Source organism: Schistocerca cancellata, chromosome 5 (assembly GCF_023864275.1).
Source record: "Schistocerca cancellata isolate TAMUIC-IGC-003103 chromosome 5, iqSchCanc2.1, whole genome shotgun sequence".
NCBI lineage: Eukaryota > Metazoa > Arthropoda > Insecta > Orthoptera > Acrididae > Schistocerca > Schistocerca cancellata.
In genome coordinates, this window is record NC_064630.1 from 298768495 (window position 1) to 298795942 (window position 27448).

At 37.4% G+C, this 27448-nt stretch overlaps 1 protein-coding gene across 1 annotated transcript in view; it reads right to left on the reverse strand.

Annotated features, from left to right (window-relative positions):
* Nucleotides 1-27448, reverse strand: part of LOC126188085 (integrin alpha-4-like) — a 521321-nt gene that overhangs the window by 27954 nt on the left and 465919 nt on the right. Inside the window, exons 20-21 of the mRNA XM_049929540.1 lie at nt 23516-23825; nt 1840-1924 (exon numbers count right to left, since the gene is read on the reverse strand). Of these exons, the coding sequence (XP_049785497.1) occupies nt 1840-1924; nt 23516-23825 (395 nt within the window). The remainder of the gene's footprint in view (nt 1-1839; nt 1925-23515; nt 23826-27448) is intronic.

Consider the following 27448-nt stretch of genomic DNA (forward strand, 5'->3'; position numbering starts at 1 on the left):
AAGAGATGGTTGCTAATAGGAACTTTTATGAATCGTGAATCACATGTAGTATTCTCTTCACCATAAGAATAATACGTATATAAACATTTTGCCATGTATTCTTTCGTGTTTGCTGCTATCTCATTTAAATCCTGTCTGCTTAATAAACTCGAAACTAGAGTGAGACAACAGCAAACGCCGAAGAATATACATATCATGTGATGTTTATATTCGCATTATTCTTGTGCCTAATAGTGATACAGTCAGAAATGAAGCATGTCAATTGACTAGATTTTTAAATCTAAGATGACTAATTTCTGTGCAGAATGTTATGCACTAAAGAGACGTCTGCAAAGATTTTCAAACAGAGAAAAATTTTCGCTAAACTCTCGTTCAGAACATCTTCTATCATACGCAGTCTATTATTTGGTTCTTGTTGATCATTGCCAAAGAAAGCAGCAGTGTTAGTAACAACAAATAGCAGTCTCTTGCCATTGTTTCGCTAATGAGGCGATTCCTCTCGTTTTCTTTTTTTAATTGTAAGCGGCGGTAGCGCGCACAAAAGCAAGCCACGCCGCGACCGGCGACAGGCCGTAAACACTGATTATCAGAATGCGACAAACAGTGCATGACACAGTACAGTAATGCATTTTCAGCATAGAGTGACGTAAACACCTATAACAAAGAGAATGGCACTTATCAGATCAAAGAAAAATAAGCAATCGATCCAAACCAGACAAAGCACGTGAAAAAGGAAGGGTACCCGTATAAATATGGACGGAGCGCCTGACGCATAGCAATGGCTACCTGGTAAAGCCTAACTGCTAAGCTTACTACGCGAACCAAACTACTGTAGCTGTATCGTCATTCATTCGACCTAAATTGTGTCTCATATTACAATGGACCAACTTTGTTTCAATTTGGAGGTGCGGCCTAAAACTTTACTCTCCCCTTGAATTTCGAGTCTCATATTTTAGGTGCGGCTTAGATTCGGGAAAATTTTTTTTCCTTGATTTCGAGTCTCATTTTTCAGGTGCGGCTTAGATTCGAGTGCGGCTTACATTCGAGTAAATACAGTAGATATCTTATCAAGTCCAGTAGAGTTTTATTCTTCAGAGTCTTAATGATTCATTCAATTTTCTGGTCTAAATTAGGAGAAAGGTTTTCTCATAGTACCCTTCTACATAATAATTCCTTAAACAGAGTTGTCAAGTCATTTATGATCATATATATTTTGGGGCTAACATTAACAGCAGCAAATACTGTTGATCAATCCACAACTGTGTTTTCTGTGTTATGTCTATTTATCATCCAGATTATCTCTTAAAGCAACTTACTTGTCTCAGTACAATTAGTAGCTGTCCACCATGGGAGGCCCCATTCCACATACTTTAGACAGTTATGTCCTTGTAATTAATCTTATTTATAAATATCTTGTTTATTAAAGTGTTGAGACTGATTAATACTCTTAAGTGGAGATTCTACCACTGAAACTAAATTGTAGCAGCATATACATTGTTCAAGACCTGCTGTGTTTCCACGCTCTTTTAAGACATTCATAATAAAATAACTCCTTGTTATGATTTCATTAGTTTTTATACACAGAAGTGACAAGAGCGACTCAATGCTTCTCAAAAAGACATTAATATATCCAAAAGATGTATGGTACCATGATGTTCACAGCAGCACAGTGTAAAAGATGCTCCATCTTTTAGGTGTATTTCTATTAGGTCTATTTTATATATCACACCACTTATATTCTCATGAAATACCAATACTGTGGGTATTTCACCTGTCTTACAATAGGAAAGTTATTCTCAATTAGAACTTTAATCTGACTTAGTAACTAGGTCTACTCACATCACTAGCATGTCCTTAGACAATGAAAGCTCAGCATTTGCAGTAGTGGAAAACAGTACTGTACTTTTAGTCCCCATCAGCGGCCCTGTAATTATGAAAATTTAAATTAATTTAAACAATATCTGATAATACTTGGATGTGATTTATTTTATGCTTTACAAGTACTCAAAGAGAAGAATGGCCACATTCAATAGAAAGAACATCTGTCTTTTTAACTTAGACATAATAAGTTTTAATGCAACAGAAAACCAGCAAATGTAACTTATTTTATTTATTCTATGACTAGTTTGAGGCAGGGACCCAGACATAATAATTTTTAATACAACAGAAAATGTAACTTTTTTATTTGTTTGATGACTATTTTCAGGCCAGGACCCATTTTTGGATCATCCAGAGAGTCAAAATTATATTTCCAAAAAAACAAAAACCATGCCAAAAATATGTGTGTATTACTAAGTGCAAATGAGCAGTTACAGAACATACAAATAATTCTCTGTAACTGTATTGAAACAGTTCATTTGCACTTCATAATATGTATATATTTTTGAAATGGTTTTTGTATTTTGAGGAATACCATTTTGAATATCTGGATGATTTGAAAATGGCTTCCAGCCTGAAAGTAGGCATCAAATAAATAAAAAGAAAAGTGAAATTTGCAACTTCCGCTGGTTTTCCATTGTGGTGGTTAACAGAAATTTCTGAGCTGCACTTATTCCATTGTGCTGCAAGTTCATAATAGTACTTTTTACTTTTTGTGGGTTGTGGAAGAAGAAAATATCTAGTATCGCATTTAAGGTTAAATCTCATGTTAATGGATTTCTCCATTATTGTTGTTTAGTAGAACTATTTCACATTAAGCAATGAAAACACATACCATGAAATTTCAACAACGTTCTTAAGATTTCAGGAATCAACTAAAAGAAATTGTGTTTTTGATGACGGAATATGAAATATTGTAATTAAAATGAGGGATTTGGCTCAGATGTGCTCTAGAATAGAAGAGAAACAAGAAGACTGAGAAGTAAAAACAAGAAATTGATGAAAATACAGACAGTTGTACAGAAGGCAATGGGCAGTGTTGTGATCAGTTACAACAAATACTACTAACTTCATAAGAAGTGAAGTACACAGAAACTACTGTGATAACCACTACGTGTGTCTAATATAAGATGTCTATAATAGAAGGAAACATTCCATGAAAGAAAAATATACCTAAAAAACAAAGATGATGTGACTTACCAAATGAAAGTGCTGGCAGGTCGACAGACACACAAACGAACACAAACATACACACAAAATTCAAGCTTTCGCAACAAACTGTTGCCTCATCAGGAAAGAGGGAAGGAGAGGGAAAGACGAAAGGATGTGGGTTTTAAGGGAGAGGGTAAGGAGTCATTCCAGTCCCGGGAGTGGAAAGACTTACCTTGTGGGGAAAAAAGGACGGGTATACACTCGCACACACACACATATCCATCCACACATCCATTTTGTGGGTATGTTTGTGTTCGTTTGTGTGTCTGTCGACCTGCCAGCACTTTCATTTGGTAAGTCACATCATCTTTGTTTTTTAGGTATAATATAAGATGTCTTACATATTGCTACAGACTTTTAAATCATGAATTCTCATTCTAATTTTCACAACATCTTTTGTTGACATAGTCCCAGTAATTTGAAGTGTGAGATAGAGTTTGTGGGTATTCATATGTTTGTGTTCAGTAACAGCAGATTTTATAGATTACTGAGCTTGCTGTGATTCCCATATTTGGTGCAGACCTTGGAATCAGTTTGAATAGATTCTCCCATGTAATTACTATCACATTCATATGAAATATTACTAATGAGAATGGCTCTGAAGTTATGACTACAAACCATCATTCTGTGGAGCAACATAAAGTTGGAAAAATCTTAAACAGACATTGGATTAAAACTGTCTTTTGATTTCCTAAGAAAGTCAAAGAGATATTGTGTCATGTGAAGGATAATAATGGTCTCTGAAACCTGATAGTTTATAACATTCCGTGTGAATGTAATATTTGGCAAAATCACATAATTAAGTAGTGTTATGTTGCACTTTCTATGTGCATGTGTTTACAAACACCCCGCCATCAAATATTTCATGCTACACACAAGGGCACTGTGTTTTATACACAGGGTGAATCATCAAAAGCATGCACAGTAAATGTAGTGCAAGTGGAAAGTGCTATTGATGTGTGGTTTTCAGATTATAATTAAAGATAAACTTCCAAAACGCTGCAGAACACCACTGGTCAGAATGACATCAAATTGCAATGGAATATTATCAGAGAAGGAGGAAAATATATGGCAGAAGAAAAAAAATAATGTGAAAATTGATCAATAGGTGGTGCTGTATGTGTCAGAATGCATATATGAAATCACCTGTCATGCGCATGTCCCATTGAAGTTGGTATAAACTCGCCAGGTGCACTGCTCTCCCTGCTTTCATGTGTGCGACATTCACCATATCTGTCTCAATGGAGGATCATGCTTTGCTAGTAAAGCTGTATTACAAGAATGACGACAGTGCACACATCACTCTGCAGAAGTTGCGGACACTAAAGGGTTTGAAAAAAGGCATTGGTCTGATATGGGTCTGGGGGAAATAATTTGGAAATTTGAAAAGACAGGTTCCTTTGGCGTGCAGCATGGTAGAGGGATGTCAGTGGAAGCAGTGGCCACAGCAGTGTAGGACAAGATGAGTGGTGGTATGCAAAAGTGTAGTGCTTGAAAAACCATCAAAATATTGGAAATATCCATGACCATAGTGCATAAAATCCTACAAAACACCCTTCTTTGCTATCCATTCAAAATTACTCATGTGCAAGAGTTGCTTTCTGTTGACCTGTGAGCAAGAGACACCTTTGTTTTAGAATTTCTCACTTCCTTGGAAGTGGACAATGATTGGCTGTGGAAGATTTTGTGGATAGACAAAGCCCACTTCTGTCTGACAGGATATGTCAATACACAGAATTGCTGAATATGGGCTACAGGAAATGCACATGCAAATCAAACGGTACCACTTCAACCTGAAAATGTTGCTGTGTGGTGTGGGTTTAAGGCATCATTTGTCATTGGGCCATATTTTTTTGAAGAGACAGGTGCTTCCAGTTCTATTACCTACACAATCACTGGTAAGCACTCTGAATATCTTTTCTAGAACCACATCATTCCAACTCTCCAGAAGCATGGACATGTGGACGGGATCATTTTTATGCAAGATGGCACACCTCTGCACATGAAAATCCACTTAAATAGCTGCTGAAATGCGATTTCAGAAATGCTAGAGTGATCAGCCACCATTTCCCTATAGCCTGGCCATCCCAATCACCCGATCTCAATTTGTGTGACTTCTGACTGTGAGGCTATCTGAAAGGTGTTGTGTTCAGTGGTCCAATTGCAAACTTAACTACATTGAAGGCACACATTGAGCAACACATTCTGAACATCACCTTGGAAACACTTCGATCAGTTGTGGAACACGATGTTTCTGAGTTTCAACTTGTTACAGAAAACGGTGGACAGCATATTGAACATGTTTTGCACCAGACACATGGAAATTAATAATCTGATTTGATTTTTATTCATGCTTTTTATGCAGTTTTTGGGTTTATGACACTTAAAAACGATGTGCTTGATGGTTTTTATGTGGCCTTTGGCCTCAGAATAATTAGAAACCAATGTGATTTATGCTTTTTTATGTGATTTTGGGCCTCAGAACATTAAAAAAACTGATTTTTTCCATCTGATGTGATATGACCTTGCCATGGTGGATGATCTTATGTAACTCACAGTATCACAGCTGTACACCCATATACACTGAGAAGTAGTACAGTTTGTTCAACCTCTAACGTGCACTTTAGGATGATTCATTTGCCTTTTGTAGTCAATCATTATAAAATTATGATGATTACAGTGCCATCTATTTCTACATTTAGTAATAATTTATTTTTCTTCTGCGATAAGTTTTCCCCCTTCTCCGATAATATTCCTTTGCAATTTGATGTCATTCTGACCAGTTGTGTTATTTCCATAGCAGTTTGAAAGTTTAATTATAATCACCCTATAGTTAGCAAAAAAACAGATTGTAATAATACTTAGAAAAGTCCCCCCCCCCACCCCACCTCACACCCAATATACACTATTTTAAATGGAACAATTCCTGTAGACATTCACAGGCTAAAATTTCAGCCATGTTTGTTGCAGGATTCTAGTGCGAGTCATTTATGTGATCACATATTTTGAAAAGTTTCCTAACTGACAATTGTTTGTGCCATTCAGCCTGCATAGTTGCTAGGTACAATAACGTTATGTTTGCTTACAGTGTGCTTGTTTGTTCCTTGACTTGATAGTCAGTTGTGTGTGGCAGTCCAAGCAGTAAGTTGTTAGTGGATGATGCAAGTTCCCAATGCAGAAAAAGCTGCCTTGCTCATGGTGTATGAATGGTGTAGGAAAAAGGCAGTTCATTCCTGTATAGTGTATGTGGCAAGATATCACAACAGGTGTCAACCATCTCAGCAATTATTAATCAACCTCATCAATCAGTTATGTGAAAGTAGTAGGGTAACCTAGACAATGTAACGAAAGGAAACAAGTAATGACAGAAGAGGGGCAAATTAATGTTACCACTGCTGTTGCAATTGATCCACATGGTAGCTCCTGTGCAGTAACATTAGAAAGTAGCACAAGCCAGGCAAGTACCCTACACATTCTCCATTGACATAAACTCCATCCCTATCACATCTCTCCCCATCAAGGGCTTCAGGGAAATAATTATGAGAATCATGTTAACTTCTGTATATGGGTATTAAGACAGAATACTCCAGATGTATCATGTATCTTGTTTAGTGATGAAGTCACACATACCAATCACAGCCAAACAAACCAGCAAAACATGCACTATTGGTCTGCTGACAAACCCTGTTGGCTTTGTTGGGTGGAACAGAAGAATCTATGGAGTGTAAATGTGTAATGTGGAGTAGTGGACCATCAGCTCATAGGCCTATTTTTCAAAGATGGAAAAATGTACACACCAAGTATTGCAGCCTTCTAACAGACCATCTTCCATGGATGCTAGATGATGTTCCTCTGTAGACTAGAATGAAGCTGTGGCACCAAAGAGACAGCCATACAGCCCAAAGTTCATGAAGTATCACAGTATGTCTTCAAAAATGGTTCCCAAATCATTGGACTGGATGCAGAGGACACATACCTTGGCCAGCCTGTGACCCAGATTTGATGCCTGCAGATGTTTTTCTGTGGTGAAAGCTGAAAGATGCTGTCTACAAGGACATACTAACTACACCCAATGGTATGTAATGACATACTGCTGCAGTCTGCTAGGATATCTCCACTGAAATGCTAGTACACATGCAGCAGTCATTTCCTACTAGAATGGACATGTGTATTGCCACTGCCAATGATCATTTCTGAACACAACTTGTGATGGTCAATTGTCTTGTTACTGATCAGAAGCCACATAACTAGTGTATGCACTTGTGTTGTTCTTTAGTGTGCGCTACTAATGGTATTGTACAAGTGTCAGTGTGGGAACTTAACATAATGATATTTTGTAAAGGACTTGCTCTAGAATCCTGCAACAAACACCACTGACATTCTAATTTACCCTACATTTAGTCTATCAGTGTTAACAGGTATTGTTCTAATTAAAAAGGTGTATGTTTGCACAAAAATACACGTTATAAGTATTATTATGGTCTAGAATGAGATTTTCATTCTGCAGCAGAGTGTGCGCTGATATCTGCCAGGAAGTTTCATTATTATGGTCTGTTTATTGGCTAACAATAGAAGCCCCTGACTGTCAATCCAGTCTGTGAAAACCACACAACAATAGCTCTCTCCAATTCCAAAACATTTTCGGTGCAAGTGTTAGTTAAATCATCCTGTATATGTGTTTTTGTTTTGTTATTCTCTGATTATGCGTTTTATATTTTATATCTTCCATGCATGAAATCGTGAAGTGCATAGTTTTGAGATAACTTGATCTTTTTGTTACCTGAATGTCATGTTATTTTGAATTAGAAGCTTGATTGATTGAACAAGCCTTTTTATTTTTCGCTGTCTGCCATGGCAGCAGTCAATAAAGCTACTGTAAATTGTTGTGGGAGATTTTTTTTAGTCTTGTTTCATCTATCAGTAAACACAAGTTCCAATAGTCAAATCACAGTCTGCACAGCTTGCACTGACATAACAGTAGCTGCATGAGACAGTGTACTAAATGCATTTCCCATTGTTGTACCAACCTCAGTGGCATATGAAGTACAGTGGTATTTTATCTTGAAGATACATGGATTCTAGCCCATTCTTAAAACAACTGTGCTCAATAGTTAAAGAGGCAATGGCAGTTAGAAAGTGCATTATAATTTTCAATAAATATATGGGGGAAAAAATTGTGAATGACTTCACATTGCATGCACCAAGTAATCTCTGGCTACAGTGGACACTGCTACATCAGTTACATCTGTTTGATCTCATTGATAGTCAGTTGTTTTACTGATGAAGACAATGGAGGATATCGTCAAAAGCTGGGATTTCTGTATGGAATTACTGTGACAAGAAACAAATCCATCATGAGAGACTTCATTGTTTCAGTGTTAAACAGTTATCATATTAAAACATGAAAAGTTACTGTTTATGTGGTGGGAGTAAGTTAAGGACTCAACTAACCTAATAGGTGAGAAAGGTTTTATTTAATATAAGCTTAAAACCTGTTTGGCTAGTGATGAAATTCACATTTTTTGAGAACAACTTGTCCATGTGGCTTAAAATCACTTTTACAGCTGGTGTTAGACACATTACTGAGAACCACATATACATGTGGACATTGGAATATTATTAAACAAGAAACAAACAAAAATAGTGATGTGATGAAACTGGGCCCCAGAAAATAGCTTGGCCACAAGTCGTGACTCTTTCACATCACTGTCCAACAAATACAGTACTTTAATCCTGACAATGGTAGGAGACTTTGCTACCAATAATAAACAACCAAGTACAGATACATTTAGTCGAAGAACTTATATAAAACGAAATATAGTAATTACTTCCTGACAACAGCAATAAACATCACAACCACTAATAAAGAAACCAAGTGCAGTCACATTTAATTTAGTTGCATAGCCAATGCATGCATTGACAGTAGACATTAGCTCAAAAAAATACAACTTCCAACAATTTAACAAAATTCATTAAGTCACTAAAAAGCAATTATTATGATGGTGTTTCAAGCAGAATATTAAAATACTGAACTGACTTGACGGGATCACATGTAAGCTATTTTGTAATATATTCAATGACTCAGGACATATTCCCTAACATTCAGAATATGGCATTATAGTCGGCAACACCTATATGAGACAACAAGTGTCTGGCACAATTCTTATATCGGTTACTGCTGCTACAATGATAGGTTATCAAGATTTAAGTGATTTGGAATGTGGTGCTATCGTTGGCACATAAGCAATGGGACACAGCATCTCTGAGGTAGTGATGAAGTGGAGATTTTCAAGTGCATCCATATCATGAGTGTACTGTGAAATCAGGAATCAGATAAAACATCAAATCTCCAACACTACTGTTACCAGAAAAGATCTTGCAAGAACAGGAGAATTGTTCAACATGACAGAAGTGCAACCTTTCTGCAAATTGCTGCAGATTTCTGTGCTGGGCAACCAACAAGTGTCAGCATGCAAACCATAAAACAAAACATCATTGTTATGGGTTTTCAGAGCTGAAGGCCCACTCATGTACCCTTGATGACTGCAAGACACAAAGATTCATGCCTTGCCTGCACCCATCAACAATGACATTGGATTGTTGATGACTGGAAACATGTTGCCTGTCAGACAAGTCTTATTTTAAATTGTATCGAGCAGATGGACATGTACGGCTGTGGAGACACCCTCATGAATCCATGGACCCTGCATGTCAGCAGGAACTATTGGAGCTGAGAATCTCTGTAATGGTGTGGGGCATACACAGTTTGAGTGATATGGGCTCCCTGAGACATCTAGACATGACTCTGACAGGTGACGTATACATAAGCATCCTGTCTGATCACCTTCATCCATTCATGTTCATTGCGCGTTCCGATGGGCTTGGGAAATTCCAGCAGGACAATGCCAGATCATACATAATCCAGAGTTGCTCCAGGAACACTTTTCTGAGTTTAAACACTCCCACTGGCCACCAAACTCCCCAGACATAAACATTATTGAGCATAACTGGGATACTTTGCAATGTTCTGTTCAGTCAGAAAAGATCTCCACCCTCTTACACTCATGGATTTATGGAAAGCCCTGCAGGATTCATGGTGCCAGTTCACTCCAGCTGTACTTCAGACATTAGTCAAGTACATGCCATGTCATGTTGCGGCACTTCTGCAGGCTCGCAGGGGCCCTACATGATATTAGGCAGGTGTACCAGTTTCCTTGGCTCTCCAGTGTAAATATGCTTTAGTAACACCCCAAAGTGAAGATAAACGAACTAACCCTAATTATAGATCTACTTCACTCCTTGCACTCATTTCAAGTTTTTTTTTTTTTTTTTTTTTTTTTACTGGTTAAATTCACTGAACAGAACTTCCTAATTTCCTCTTAGTTTGACTTTCATGATGGATTCTCCACAGAGAAAACAATACTAGTCCTCACAGGTGAAGTCCTGGCAGAGCTAAATAAGAAAAATTATCCAATTGACATGTTTTGTGACTATGCAAAGATTCTGATTGTGTGGATCATAAAATTTACCTGGGAAGCAAATGTATTATGCCAATAGTGATATCCCTCTTATGTGGTTCAAGTCACACTCATAATAAAAATTAGAGAATAACTTTCACAAATAGTGTTACATGCATGACACAAACCTCAGAATGGGGTTCAACAAAGATTGTTGTTGGGCCCTCCCTTGTTCATAACGTACATAAATGATCTTTCAATGACTTCAAGGAACAACTAAAAATTAAAGAATCTGCTGATGATACAAGAATACTAATAAACAGCACCACTCAAAAATGTACCCAGACATGGCTCTTATGATAGGTAAGCATAACTACAAATGTTTCACAAATAACAATTTAGCTTTTGATCTTACAAACTCTCATATTATGCTATTTCAAAAAAGCAAAAATGATCTGCACTCACCAAAAGTAGGCATTAATTGTCTTAAAGCAAATAAACAACTAAGTAAATGTAAAATTTCTTGGAGTCCAGTATGCTACCAAGTTAAAATGTAATCACACAATGAAAAATACAGGATAGAATAATGGAAATACTATGGAAAAGATAGATTCCTACTCACACAGTGAGTTACAGGCAAGGGCAATGAAAAGAGTGCTGCATATTTGAGGTTTTGGACACAAGGCCTTCTTCTAAAGTAAAAAAAAAAACACAAAAGAGTGCTGTGTATTTGAGGTTTTGGACACAAGGCCTTCTTCTAAAGTAGAAAAAACACAAAAGTTCACACAGGCACAACTCACACATGCTTGGCCACTATCTCCAGCAGTTCATCCTCAGCAGCCAGAGACAGTGGTAATGTATCCGAGAGTTGTGCTTGTGTGAATGTGTGTGTGTTTCCACTTTAGAAAAAAGCCTTGTGGCTGAAAGCTCAAATGTACAGCTGTCTTTTTGTTGTCTCTGTCTGTATCTCAATTTCTCCTTAGTCAGTAGCAATATATTCTTTCACTCTCATTAAAATGTAATCAGCATACAGATAAACTATGCTACAAACTCAGCTCAGCATGTTTTGCCCTTGGAAGCATATCATTCATTCATTCATTTTTTCTCACATGTTCTGCAGATGTCATACTGAAGATGAGCCTTCAGACATTTAAAATGGCTTAAGTAGCAAACACCAGTGGTTACTTCTGAACTGCTGATTATCTCACTAGAAATTTACTGTTGCATATTCCAATAAAAAGTTCAACTATCCACATTTTTGGACAAACTACATTTTTATGAAAATTACTTACATTATGAGAAAGAGCACATTAAAAATAAAACTCTGAACAATAAATCCAAGCCAAACTCATCTTAATTAATATCTTCTTTATTCATACATATGTTACTTGTATGTTAATAATATTATGAAAAGAATATATCACTATTCACCAAATTTATCAAAGTGTAATGAGAGCATGGCACATCTGTTTCAAGAGTAATGAGAGCATGGCACATCTGTTTCAAGAGTCAACATCAGGCACAAGTGATTCAGGGAATGACAGATGTTTTTGGCCAATGATGCATGGTCTGGAATGCCATGTAGCATTACAATTACCATTAGCCAGTAAGCAGATGCCCTTATTATAGAAGACTGGTGAATTACAGTGTCAGCAACTGCCCCAGAGGTCAGGCTGAGAGTCAGAATCACAATACACAAGCAGTGCTCTCAGAACCTTTGTGCCATTATTCCATGACTTCCACTCTTGTGCTCCTTCCACTATAAGGTAATACGCTACACCCCTTTGCTCTTCTTCTTCTTCTTCTCCTTCTCCTTCTTCTTCTTCTTCGCTCCTTCCACTATAAGGTAATACGCTACACCCCTTTGCTCTTCTTCTTCTTCTTCTTCTTCTTCTTCCTTTTTTTAAAGTCTCCTTTCTCTAAGCATTCTTACAGCAACCACATCTTATTATGTAGGCAGTGGCATTATGATCCCTCCAGAGGTTTTCATTTTACACCCTCTGGCTCATTTCTTTTTTAATGTAACTTATGCATACGTACTTCACAAGTCACCATGGTGAACGATGGAGGGTACCCTGTACCACTAGTAGTCATTTCCTTTCCAGTTCCACTAGCAAACAGAGCAAGGGAAAAATGGCTGCCTGTATGCCTCTGTACAAGCACAAATTTCTCTTACTTAATCTTCATGGTCCTGATGCAAAATGTATATTATGCTAAAACAAATAAATCAGAACTGTGTGTGTCCTGTCCTTTCCTACAGTGCTGCTTCATTTTTTGTCATGTGAAATTCTGTGCTCCTAAGAGCTTCTGTTTCATGCTTTTACTCAATGAAGTTTTGCTGCTGTGTTATCATCTTTGTAGATATTAAAGGGAGAAGATCAATGTTAGTAAAATTTTTGTGTTCTTGCTAAAAAAATAAATCCTAAGTTCACTACAACAGGTTATGGGCCCAGTTAGAAAGCTTCAGGTTGTGAGAATTATACTATTCTTTCACTAGACTATTTTTCCATTTATTTATTTATTTATTTATTATCATCCCAATGATCACATTTGTGATATAGGATTTGTCAGGGTACATTTTAACAACTATATAATATCTTTACAAAATTTGTATCTGTGCTGAATTCATATTAATCTATCTTATGTTTAATACAATATACAACTAATAAGTGTTTTTATAACATAATTTATTATGCACTCATGTAATTTCATTTGTCACATTAACTTAAACATATATGTTATACAGTTGTGCAGAGATATTCACTTATGCTGTAATAGCATTTGTCATGCATGTGGTTCTTTAGAACAGTTTTAAATTTATCCTCATTTTCCAGCTCTTTGATATGTTTTGATAGTGCATTAAAAGTTTGATGCCTTGATTACATACATGTTTCTGGCTTCGGGTCCTTGTTACAGCTTGTATGTGGAGATCTTTACATTGCCGTGTATCGTAATTATGGAAGTCTGTATTGGTTTTCATTTTGTCCTGATTTCTTTTGATCACCAACAGACATTTCAGAATGTATAATGATGGAATTGTTAAAATTTTCAATGCTTTAAAAAGGGGCCTACAATGTGTTTGAGGTGGGCTGTGGGTTATTATCCAAATAGCACGTTTTTGCAATTTGAAAATCTCATTTAGACGACAATTTGTTTTTCCCCAGAATACTATCCCATAGGATGCAATGGACTGAAAATAGCCAAAATATACTAATCTGGTACAGTCATTACTACAAACTCTTGAAATTATTCGAAGCACAAAACATGCTGAATTTAGTTTTAGTGCTAAGTTCACCACATGGTCCTTCCAATTAATCTTCTCACCAATGTGCATACCCAGGAATTTTACACAATGTACTCTTTCAAGTTGTTTGCCCTCCATGGTGGGATTTAGGTCATCCTGTTCACTTATTTTTCCATATTGCACATAATTAGTTTTTTTTGCATTCAGTGTTAGCTTGTTAGCACTAAACCATTTTTGTATATCTTGTAGGACATGGTCCACAGTACTGTGCAATGACTGCTTCATATCGCTAACTATTAAACTAGTATCATCAGCAAATAACATGATTCTAGCATTTCTCTCTGACACCTGAATATCATTAATGTAAATGAGGAACAGCAAGGGGCCTAATACACTTCCTTGGGGTACTCCTACTGTGACCTCCCTTGGATCTGATCTTAGTTTAAGCTTTTTCAAAAGTATGCTGTGGTCAACAGTGTCAAAGGCTTTTGACAAATCTAGATTTATCCCAATTTAGTGATTATTTCTTTTGTGTATTCTAGTACAGCTGTTTCGGTACTTCTCCCAGCTTGAAATCCATGCTGATTACTGTTTATCAGATTGTGCATATTAAGATAATGTGTGACTCTGTATTTCATTAGTATCTCTAAAACTTTAGAGAAAGTTGGGAGGAGTGAGACAGGTCTGTAGTTTTCTATTTTAAGTTTATCACCCTTTTTCAACAGCGGAATGACTTTAGAAATTTTCAGTTTTTGTGGAAACACGCCCTCAGCCATTGACAAGTTTGCTATGTGCGCCAATGGTTTCACTATCTGATTAGCTGTTTTCTTTACTAATATTATTGGCACCTCATCTACTCCAGCTGACATCTTGGACTTCAGACTTTTAATCACTTTTAAAACTTCCTTTTCATTTGTTGGAACTGCCATCATACTGCTGGCTGCCTTGGGTGCTTCCATCTTAATCTGCTCCCCAAGATTCCTGCTTAATGTCTGAGGTACATTTAAAAAGTAATTATTTATATAATTAGGCATGGCATATTTATCTACCATTTTATTCTCCTCATCTTTTAGAATAATTTCCTTGTCTTTGGTAAGTACCCCGGTTTTTTTTTCTCACAATTTCCCATGCTATTTTAGTTTTATTTCTGGACTGTTTTATTTCCATATTATTACTTAATAACTTTGCATTTGCAATTACTCTGCGGTATAATTTCCTATACCTCTTTACATATTCTATAAAATCAATATTTGTACACTCCCTCAACTCTGAATTCAGTTTTTTCATGTTTTCACATGATTTCTTAATTCCAAGAGTCATCCAAGAACTTGACTTTATGTATCCAGTAGACTTGACTCTGGTCAGTTTCTTTGGAAAACACATCTCAAAGTTCATCATATAAATCGATGCAAATATACTATATGCCTCATCTGTACTTGACTGTTTCATAACATCTAACCAATTTTCATTTTCTAAGATACTTATAAACTGATGACAGCTGTCCACAGAGAAGTTTCTTTTGTAAATATTATTTACACCTTTATCTTCCTTTGACCTTAAAGGGATTTCAATGGTGAGAGCATTGTGGTCAGACAATCCTAAATCTATGTTTGTTACCTCTATGTCAGTTTCTGACATATTTGACTACAGTATTCACAAGACAGCAAGATTTGTGGACTAGCAGACACAACACTTCAGTTGAATGATAACAGAGATCTCACAAATATTCCCAAGTCATCAAGTGAAGATCAGTGAAAGACACAGAAATAGCATATTCAACTTTGACTACGGGAACATTCTTTTTATTCAATTAGAATGATACACACCAGTGTCTGTCATTAGCAGAAAGAGACAAACTGTCTGACCCCTATCAATGCTGGCAATGGGAAAATGCTTGGGCAGCACACATCATTGGAATGGTGCAAAAGATGTGTGATGCAAAAGAATTTTGGTACACTCTTACATCACTATATGAACGATCTCCTTGCATCAGCTGTATACTGTGTTCAACTGTTTCTTTGAAACATCAAAAGATGACATCACATCTATAACAAAACACATATCACGAGTCATTAACATTTTCCATGACTTATGCAGTGAACTGAATACAATTAATCCAAATGCAACTTTGCCTCTTTACTGCTTCAGCAATGAATATCAGTTTTACAGGTCAAACTGGTATCATGTTACTGAATCTGAATAGATTACAAAGCTTCTTATTGAGAATTTAGATCTGAGTCAAAATTCACTATGTACAGAGACAGCTGGTGCTTTCTTTGCAAAATCAAAGTCAGATGAGCAACATCAAAAACAAAAGAAATTTGCAACAAAGTGTAATAAGTCCAAGAAGACAGCAAGTAATGGCATTTTGCCATGTTTGAAAAGTTTCCAATTTCACAATTGTACAACCAGCTGGCAATGAAGTTATTTCTGCACATGGGACTGACAGTGCTTATATTGAAAAATTCAGAAACAAAAGGTTGAAACTTGCTTTGCTCGAAAATGTCTGGTATGTTCTTGATGTCAGACAGCAGATTTTCTCTGTCTGTCCAGATGAACAATGTGCATATAATGTGACTTTCGATAATAAAGGTATTATCATTTGGGGACACAGCAAAATAGTCACAACAGGAAGACTAGTTGGTTCAGTATACATTATGAACACATGAGTTTGTCATCCGGATTCAAAAATAATGATTAATTGAGCAACTTCAGAAGAACAACTACAATGTTGGCTTGAGAGACTCAGTCATCAAGATACAAATCATGTACGAGATGTGCTCTGTTGCTTCAGTACATCACTTGAGTGCCCTGATACCACAACATTTTGTGATGAATGTGTTCTTGGCAAATCCCACCACAAACCATTTACCCATCACATATATTGTCTACAAACTGTTAGCTAGTTGATAAATGCAGATGTCAATGTACCAACGTCTACTTACTCAATAAATGGTTTTCATTACTACATGATATTCAAAGATGATTATTCTCATTTCATTTTGATATATTTCACATGAAAAAATCTTAATTGGCTGACAAATGGAAAATATTTTTGAAGGAGTGTGACGTTGTTGATCATAAGGTAAAAGTGTTTCAGTCTGACAGTGGAGGACAGTTTAATTGTAACATGGTGGCTGCAGTGCTATGAGACTGTGGTATTGAGTTTTATCCTACATATCCAGACACTTCAGAGCAAAATGGTGTTGCCTAACAAGTAAATTGACTTACTGGCAAATTGACTTATAATTAAATTAGCTCACTCAATGTTAACATCTAACAAGCTACCTCAACCATTCTGAGCTCATGAACATAACACAAACATTTCTTTAGTCAATCACACTGGGCAGTCAAGTGCTGAAGGTAAAACACCTTTCAAATTGTGGACTGGCAACATTTTGACAGTTTCTGCAATCAACACATTTTTGGATCAAAATGCAATGTTTATCTGTCAAAGAATTTTCATTCTAATTTCAATGACAAAGCTATATCTCGCCATTTTAGTTGCTACATGAATGATACTGATGGTTACAAAGTGTGGATTCCATTATCAAAATATCATGTGATGAAATCATGCAGTGTAGAATTTTGACCAGAAAAGCTATGTAGAACTGGAAATTTGATTGAGTTGGAATTCAATTCCACATCTGAAGAAATAGAAGAGAAATATGAGTCTACAATTGATCAAATTGAGACTAGTCACCAAGAATACTTAAATGAGGGGTCAACTGGTCAACTGTAGAATGGGATACAACTCATTGGCTTTACTCATAGATATTAATTTCTTTATTTTTGAGCCATCAGTTATCTTCTGTGGCGAAGTGTCATAATGAAAAATAGAAATAAATGAATGTGTTATTAAGAGACAGAGATTGTGTACACTTTTTATCATTTGTAATTTTAAATCCTTAGTGTACATGTTTTGAATTATAGCATTGTCTGATAGTGAGTCATTCCAATTGCTGTTTCCTCTGCAATAGATTCATATCTTGAACTACTTACATCAAATGAAGCTTGGAATACCAGTACTAGAAAAAGCAAAAAAAGCACTGTATGGTATATTGCCATTCTGTACCTTAGCTGAACAATGAAGGTTGAATCCTATTCTTCAGCTGACCTATATATATCAACTGAAGTACAGGATACAAATTTTATGTTTGTCACTTTTTTGCCTACACTGGTAGCAGTATCCTATTTTTCAGTTGCTTATATGGGACAATTGAAGTGCAAGATACAAATTTTACATTTGTTGCTTTTTTCACCTCCACCAGTACTAGTATCCTATTCTCCAGGTGACTTATATAGGTCAATTGAAATACAGGACACAAATTTTACCTTTGTTGCTTTTTCTTCCCTTCAGTAGCACTAGTACCTTATTCTTCAGTTGACTTACATAGGACAACTGAAGTACAGGATACAAATTTTACATTTGTCGCTTTTCTCATCTTCGCTAGTATTAGTACCCTACTCTTCAGTTGACCTATATAGGTTAACTGAAGGATGAGATACCAGCGATAGTGAAAGCAAAAAAAAGTGACATGCATAAAACTATCATGGAGTACTTCAGTTGACATTATACAAATTTTACATATGCCAGTTTTTTCTCCTTTGCTTGTACTAATATCAACTGAAGAATGGGATATGAAAAAGGGAACAAATGTTAAATTTGTATCATGTACTTCAGTTGATCTATATAGTTCACCTGAGGAATAGGACACTAGTACTAGTGAAGGTGAAAAAAGTGACACACATAAAATTTGTGCACTGTACTTCAGATAACCTGTGTAGGTGAACTGAAGAACAGGATAGTAGTACTGGTGATGTAAAAATTATCAATATACCGTAATAGTATCCTGATCTTTAGTTGACCTACATAGTGGAAGATATGAATCAATTGCCAAGGAAACAGCAATTTGAACAGCTCTCTATCAGACAATGATGTAATTCAAAACATGTACACAACTGATTTAAAATTACCACAAGTGACAAAAAACATACACAATATCTGTCTCTTAATATCACATTCATTCATTTCCATTTACAATTATGAAGCTTTGCTGAAGAAGATAACCAATTTATTATCTATGGCCTGAAAATAAACCAATTAATGTCTATAACTATAATTTGATATCATTGGCCAAAGTCAACAAGTTGTATCCCATTCTTCAGTAGACCCCATTCAAAATATGAATGTAGAGGACATATATACATGATCTGTTTTCTCTGTACTACAGTCGTTTGTTTTTCAACATTTGCCTATACTTCTAGATCTTTGCAATGTATCATCCATGGTAACTTGTGATGTATTTGGTCAAAGCTGATGGGTTGTATCCCATTCTTCAGTATTCCCCAAATGAGTTGCCAAATCAACAGCAAGTTAATAAAATATGGGTGGCACCCATTCCATACCAAGAAGTCCTTTCTGTCCAGCCTGGCCACCTGTGGTTGTCGCATCTGCATTGACAAGCAGTCCCTCTCAGAATACACTGAGGGTCTCACTGAAGACTTCACTGACCATAATTATCCTCCCAATAAGTAATGCAACACATTTTTTTCTGAAAGCAGATTGGTTTTATTTAGCATTCCAATACACTAGTCTTTTGGCTACAAAACTACATTTTTCAATATAATCTTCATTCAATGCATCCACCTTACACCACCTTCCTGGGAAGGCCTATATACCCGCATGGTACCACTTCACTGGTAAACGTTGGAGCAAATATGTATCATGCCACATCAATAACCTTCCTGTCATCCATGTACTGCTTTCCATGGAGTGCATCCTTCATTGGATCAAACTGACAAGAGTTGGAAGGTCTGAGATCTGGGCTGTAAGGCGGATGAGGAAGAACAATCCAATGAAGTTTTATGAGCTCCTCCTGGGTGTCCATTGGTACCCAGATTTGTGTGAGGCCTTGTGTCATCATGGATGAACATGCTGATGTTCTTTCTTCAATCTCCTGAGGGTAGCACACTTGTGTGCCACCGGCCACCATGTAGGAGATCAAACAGATTTGCGTGACATTGTTCCAAAGATGACAGAAGCCTTGCCCAAAAATTCACCATGTTTTTGTTCGCTGCCAGGTCTCCATAGACATTCTGCTAGTGCATGTGAGTAACTGGAATGATCTAGTTTTCTGCCCAAAAAATAAAAAAAATACAAAAAAGCTCAATTACAGTTCTTGGCTTGGAATGCACCTCCATTACAGGTGCTATTTTGTAGGCTATATATTGGGATACTATCAATTAGAACTTCATCAAACTCTAGAGGGCTGAAAGGGGAAAATTTCGTGATGGCCCACAAGAAATTCCACATTTTCTTTCAAAAGAAATTTCCCAAGGAAAGATTATTTGAATCACTTATTGACTGCCCCTTATAGTTTGCCACTGGCTCATATTTTCCAAGAACTTGAGTTGTCTTGTAGAACCTTTTCACATACACAGAATATCATAAACATATTTGTTCCAATACACACCATGTTTTGCCAGTGATTCACTCTTTTGATAATCAGTCTTCCACTTTTCTATCAATATTTCTACTAGAAAGGGGGATAAAGGTGAGCCCATTGCCAGACACTTGCCTGCTTATAATTGCTTGATTTAAAGAAGAAATAATTTTGATTTAAACAACATTCCTCTGTGCTAACTATGCTCTGCTGTTCTTCTGGATTACTTTTGTCTAAATACAATGATTATAACATCTATATAACCTTTTACAGAAATGTTCAAGAATGAGTTACATACATCAAAACTGACTTACATTACATTGTGGTTCTGGAGGAATGTGGATAGGGTGTATACAACCTTGGTCCACATCAAAAAGATATCCTCAATGGATCTGAACCAGGAGCAGGGTTTGGGATTCTGGGAGGTTAGGGAGGAATCCTCTAGATAGACAATGAATAGGTTACATAGCACGGTGCCAAGTGGGTGCCCATTGATATGCTTCGGATTTGTATGTAGGTATGTCTTCAAATGAGAACTAATTTTGGTTGAGGATATTGTTGCTCATGGTGACCAGGAAGGAGGTTGTAGGTTTGGAATTGGTCACGCATTGGTTAAGGTCATGGGAATTACGGATGTTACTGTGCAGGAAGATGGCATCAATAATGATGAACAGAGTGTCTTGCCATAAAGGAAATAGGAACTGTGTTGATTTGGTGGAGGAAATGGTCATTATAGGAGGGCAGGCAATGGGTAATATGCTGAAGTTGTTGGTCCATGAGAGCAGAGTTTCTCTCAGGGGGAATACAGTAACCGGCAACTATAGCACATCCTCTGTGGTTTGTCTTGTTGATGTTAGGAATTGTGTAAAAGGTGGGAGTGTGGTGAGTGGTAGGAGTGAGGAGAGAGACAGATGGAGGGGACAGGTTCTGGAATGGGCTAAGCGTATGAGGAGAAACTGGAGATCTTGTTTCATTTCTGCAATGGAGTAACTGTAGCAGGGCTTTTACATGGATGAATCTGACATCTGGCAGAGTCCTTCAGCCAAATAATCCTCAGACACAAAACCACAGTTGCAGAGTCTCTGTCAGCAGGTAGGGTTATGGGGTTGGGATTAGTATTAGGTGGTGGATTGGGTTCTTCCCACAGATGTAATGTTAGCTTCCATATTGAGGGATTTGGGGTATGATGACGGGACAAGGTTTGAGGTTAAGAAATTCTGGAATGTTCTAGGGGGTGATTTGGGGACAGTGGAGGTGGTTCACATCTGGGTGGTAGATGTAATTAGGCCTTTGAGGCAGGGTTTGTCAGCTAGGAGAGTAGGCGAAGGAAGTTTAGAGGCTGTTGTAGAGGTGGTGGGTAGTGGTACACCTAAGCAGGACTGGAAGGTGAACAAGTTGGAGAGCTTTTTGAGTTGGCACTGTGCATGTTGCTCTAGTTCCTGGAGGGCAAGACTGTATTGGTTCACTCCTCTATCCAATTTTTATCCATCTCCACTGCCCCAAATCACCACCTGTTAACATTCCAGAATTACTTAATCTCAAACCTTACCTCAGCATCATTCCCCCAGTCTCTTAACGTGGAAGTTAACGTTATATCAGCAGAAAGAACTACAAGCCACCACCTAAAAATTGATCGTGACTTGATAATCATACCTACCCACAAATGTTACACTACTGTCATTTTGAACTGCAGGGATTACCTGGAATTATGGTTCCTCCAGCTGTCAAATTCATCCACCTACGAACACTGTCACAGTGACTCCATTCCAATAATATAACAGGCTCTCCAGTCTCTTGTCAAATCCATAGGCCTATCCTAGAAGTTCCCACCTAAGTCTACCTCTCTCCTCACCCTTAACTCTCCCCTCTCTACTGCCTTCTATGTACTTCCTAAAGTCAATAAGCCAAGCCACCCAGGATTTCCCTGTGCCCCCACCAAGAGGATCTCTGTTCTTGTGGTCCAACACCTTCAGGCTATTCCCCATAACCTACCATATAGTGTCAAAGACACCAACCATTTCCACCAACAACTCTACATGGTTCCTGTTTCTTTACCACAAGGCAGCCTGTTCATCATAACTAATGTCACTTCCCTCCACACTAACATCCCTAATTCCCATGGCCTTGCCCTGAATGAACATTACCTATCCCATTGCCCAACTGATTCCAAACCTACTGCTTCCTTCCAGGTCACAATGTCCAACTGTATCTTCATTGGCAGTTACTTCAACTTTGAAGGCATCACCTACAAACAAATCTGTGGTAGGGCAATAGGCATCCCAATAGCAACATCCAATGGCAACATATTCATTGGACGTCTAGAAGACTCTGTCGTAACCAGCCAGATTCCCACAGCCCTCAACTGATTAGATTCATTGGTGATATCTTTGTGATCTGGACTAAGGATGAGGACACCCTATCAACATTCCTCCAGAACATCAAAACCTCCCCCATTCACTTTCTTTGATCCTCCTCAACCCAACAAGTCACCTTCTTTGATGCTGACTTCCACCTCAAAGACGTTTCCATCAGTATATCCACCCACATCAAACATACCAACCACCAGCAACCTCCAATTGGATAGCTGCCACTCATTCCATACCAAGAAGTCTCTTACAAGCAGCCTAGCCAACCATGACTGTCACATCTGTAGTCATGAGCTGTCCATCTCCAATAAACCAAGGGTCTCACTGGGACCAATATTACCCTCCCAAATTTGTACCGAATCAGATCTTGTCTCTCGATATTCCCACTGTGCAGCCACAAAGATCACTCACCTCATGACTCAGTGCCACCTAAGACTGCAGAAACTGAATCACATTCTGTGCCAAGATTTCTACTGCCTCTCATCATGCCCTGAAATGAGGAATATCCTACTCAATATCCTTATCATCACATCCACAGCGGTATTCCACCACCCACCACACCTATGCAATAACCTTGTCTACCTGTATTCCATCCTTGCTCCCAACCCCTTGCTTCATGGATCATACCCCTATAATAGAACTAGATCCAAGACCTGTCCCCTACATCCTCCTACCAACCACCACCTGCCCCAGGACCTGTCTTTTGTTTAAGATTCACTGAGAAAATTCTTTCTTTGTGTATAGTACTAATTTTAAGTGGCACAAATTTTTGCAATAGATTCATTTGAAATTCCTCATTCCACAATAATGTAATTTTTTGAAACATTTCATTTTAGGAAGCATTGAGAGACAATATTTAACATAACATAATTCCATCTGAATGTGATTGAACAAAGAGAGATTACTACTTACTTAGTGATGATGCATTGAACACTAAGTCAACGGGAACATCAAAGTATGAATTTTGATTCCACATTTCAGATGCACTGCAGATTACTTTCTCACATCTGACATTTGAAGAAGAACAGTTTAAGAACAATGTCTTATTTTCAGAAGCTGTGTTCATATTTTTATTTAGTGTATTTTCCTCTTGAAGAGTAGTAGATTTCTTCACTCTGACCAATATTGTCTGATCACGTACTGGAACCATCTGTACTGTGTTCCTCGTCACCTTTTCTTGATCTGGCTGCCTGCATGAAACTTCTTTGCCATTCTGATAAAACTGTAAGATATAATAAAAGTTAATTGCAATTACAATTAAATTCAATCTATAATATACAAAAAACTTTCTAGGCAGAGATCATCCTCATTTTTAAAATATTCATATCATCTTTTTTTGCTCCCCATTATTAACTATAATAATTTTCTGAAAGTTAGTCTGATATAAGAAAATTAATATAAAAAACAGAAGTCAAAAATTAGTGTCAAAAACAAGTATGCACAACCTGACACAGAAGAGGGACATCTACTTACATACAGGTACAACTGAAGCTTGGCTTACATAACTTGTGAGTAAAATGTACAGTTGTAGGTCTAAAATTTCAAATTTTTACAAATTTAGGAATCATGAATGATTGTATTTTAACTAAATGTTGGTGAAAACAAAGTGTGTATGTTGATTTACACCATTTATTACTTATTAAAGCTAGAAATACAATCTTGTATTATTTTGATCATAAAGAACAAATGTTGCAAGTTAGGATAAAAGCACTAAAGTCAATCTAAATTTATTGGGGGAGTACAACAGTGCATTAGCTGTTAAAGGCTAAGATTTGAGAAAGATTATAGACACACAGGTAATGAAGTTCCCTATTCATAAGACAAAAAATGTCAGAGTTATACCACACTCAGTGCATGAAGGATAACAAAATAACATGGAAAGATGAAATCAATTGCTAGTACACCTCATTGATGCCAAATGATACAATAGAATGGTGCTGCTGTGACAATGAAGGATGTGGACAGAAGGGGCTGTACAAAGTGATGAACAATTACTAGATTCTCTAATATCACCACAGCGTACAATGAGCACTACTTCTGTGTATGCCTCTAAAGTGCCAAATGGCTTTTTATACAATATGCTGTTGATGCTAAATAAATGTCATCATGTGGCATTTATTTATTTGGCTTGATACTGAAGCACGGCAGCAGGAGTGGACCTGTGAACATTAAAGGTTCTTGTATATCCCATGTGATGAACTTATGGTACTTATGCCACTGCACTGAATTTCATTGGCCATAAACAAAAAAGCAAATAAGGATACAATGGTCATACATCAACAGTAATGACTGCTTACATGAGGATGATATTCAAGTGACTACAATCAGGTAAGCTGCATTGCTAAGCAACATAATAGACAAATACTAAATACAATGTCGAGGGACACTATTATATTCAACATTGTAGTGGTTCTTGCCTGCTTGTCTCTTCGTTTGTTTGTTTGTTTGTTGTCTTTGGTGTCAATGTACTGGCTGAAAAAATAGGTGGTGGATGTGCAACTACTGTCTACTGTAAATGATATAGCTGACATATGCACAGTTGCATTTCATAGTCTTTTACTTTCACTTTTCACAACCCCCCATATACACATTTATATAGCCAGTGCATTGTTTAACTTTCGATAAGCCTCCTTAATAGGTTGCAGGCGAACATCCACATACTGCTACAATACTTTCCTGTTGAACATCTACGAGCAGTAAAACCTAACCATATGGTTCACACACAGCCTAATTGTATAACACTTATTACACCGATACGTTGATGCATTGTTGTTGTTCTAACCAACACAGTTTCATCATCTGAAACTTGGCCATGGACCAAAACTCCGGCCCTTATTATCAATCCTCACAACAACAGGTACTGAAACTACACATAATTAAAAGTTAAATTTACAGAAATTACAATTTAAACTTAACTCATTAAATTAACTGAATACATTGAAAAATTGTGTCTTTTGAACAGTTTCTTCTACTGCAAGAGTTAGGCCAAATTATTTGTTTAAATCATGACATTAAGATATATATTTACGAAAACAATACTTTAAAAAAAAATTGTTAATTACTTTGAAATTAATTAAGGACTGGCTTTGCTAACATGTTTTTTAATATAGCCAAACAGATACTTCAAGATTACTAGCATTTTGTCTTCCAAATGTTTATAATTAGTATATAATTTATATTTTTTTATATGTCAACAATAGAATTTAAGTTATGAAACACTTACTGATTTTACCCTACAGCAAAAGATACTAACTAGAAATAGTTAAAATAAACCACACGGCCACACCGGCTGGCTTACTGGTTGTCCTGGAGCATATACACCAAGTATGAGTGAACTGTATCTTTAAGATCTGAGCTGTAAATGACTTGGAATAGATGAAATAGAAGATATCTGTATCTTCTACCACATTTTCCAAGTAAAACTTTTATCTTTGATGAGCAAGATAGAGTTGGCACTTTGCACTCAGGCTCTGTGGTTCCCATTTATGAGATAATTTTGAAGTTCCCAGTCCTCCAAGCAAGAAGAAGTTACTGGTCATAGTAACTGTGTTAGATATGTAAATCCACGATTGTGGCTGGTGCACCTAATGCCAAGTTAGGTGAAGTTAAAAAAGGAAAACAAAATAATCATTACACATTAAGATCATTTAATCCCATTATTGGTGAAGGTGTGTATTTATTCCCCTCATCCTTAAGGCAACTGGGTACAAACGAGACACACTGTTTGAGTGAAACAGTGAAGACTGGCCTAGGAAGTACTTTGGTTTTGCCTCAAATGGGAGTGGCAATAACAAGTAAGTCTAAGTGAAACTCTGTGGCAGCCTGACAGAATAAAGAATTTCAGTGCTCAGAAAGAGAAATCTCAAATTCATGAATAAGAACATGGAGTGCAGTAAATTAAAATTATCCAGAATGTCAAGAAACAGCCAACAACAACAATTTTGTAATGTTCACATTGTAGTGGAAACTTCTGACACCAAATGCAACAGCAACACCAAATGTAGCATGAAGAGGTAGAAGACACCGTATTAAAACTCATCTGAGCTTTCCACGAGATTTAATGTTTCCAACTACAGTGCTGCATACCTCTCGAGCTGCATCACTGGGTCCTGCAATGCTGAAGACACCACTTCACTGTCTGTGAAATGGTTTGGCTGCCTCAGCGACATGTGCAGTGCCCTATTGTGTGTACAGCCACAATGTCAGGATGGACTGACAGTCGACTCAGCGGACTTCGCCCCTGCTGCCTCAGCGCTGCTTGCTGGGAGCGGCAGGAGGCCCGCTGCACACATCTTCACAATCTTGGGTCAGATTGCAGATGACAACAAGTGCCCATGAGCTGAAACTGAATCTGCAGCCCTCACTCTGGATGTCTCCAGTGCGTGTTGGGAGCCAAGACGACTGCCCACGGTAGCGATCTGCAGAGTTCCCTGTCACTGGTTGGCTATGGACCCTGCGTCAGCCTCAGAGGGTCAAGCCAGTGACCTGCCAGAGATTGGAACACTGGCACTCCATCTGATGCTGTGTGTTGTGACATGCCGGTGGTGTGACATGCCTGCAATCTAGGAGAGCTGCCACACTTGAATGCATTGTTAGAAAATCAGCACCTATTGTGCAAGGCTGTGTGCCTCTGTTTTGCTAACATGCTGCTCTGAGTCACGTACACCTAGGTAGGCCAGTGGGCTTCTCTGGCAGTAACTTGCACCATGCAAATCACTGTGTGTACTCTTTTTAGCTGGTCTAAGGCCCTGTGGCCTCCATTCTACTTCACAACCACTGGTAGTGTAATTTACTGTCAACAGGCCTGTGCCTGGCTGTATTTTGTGCGCTCTGAAATATTGCATC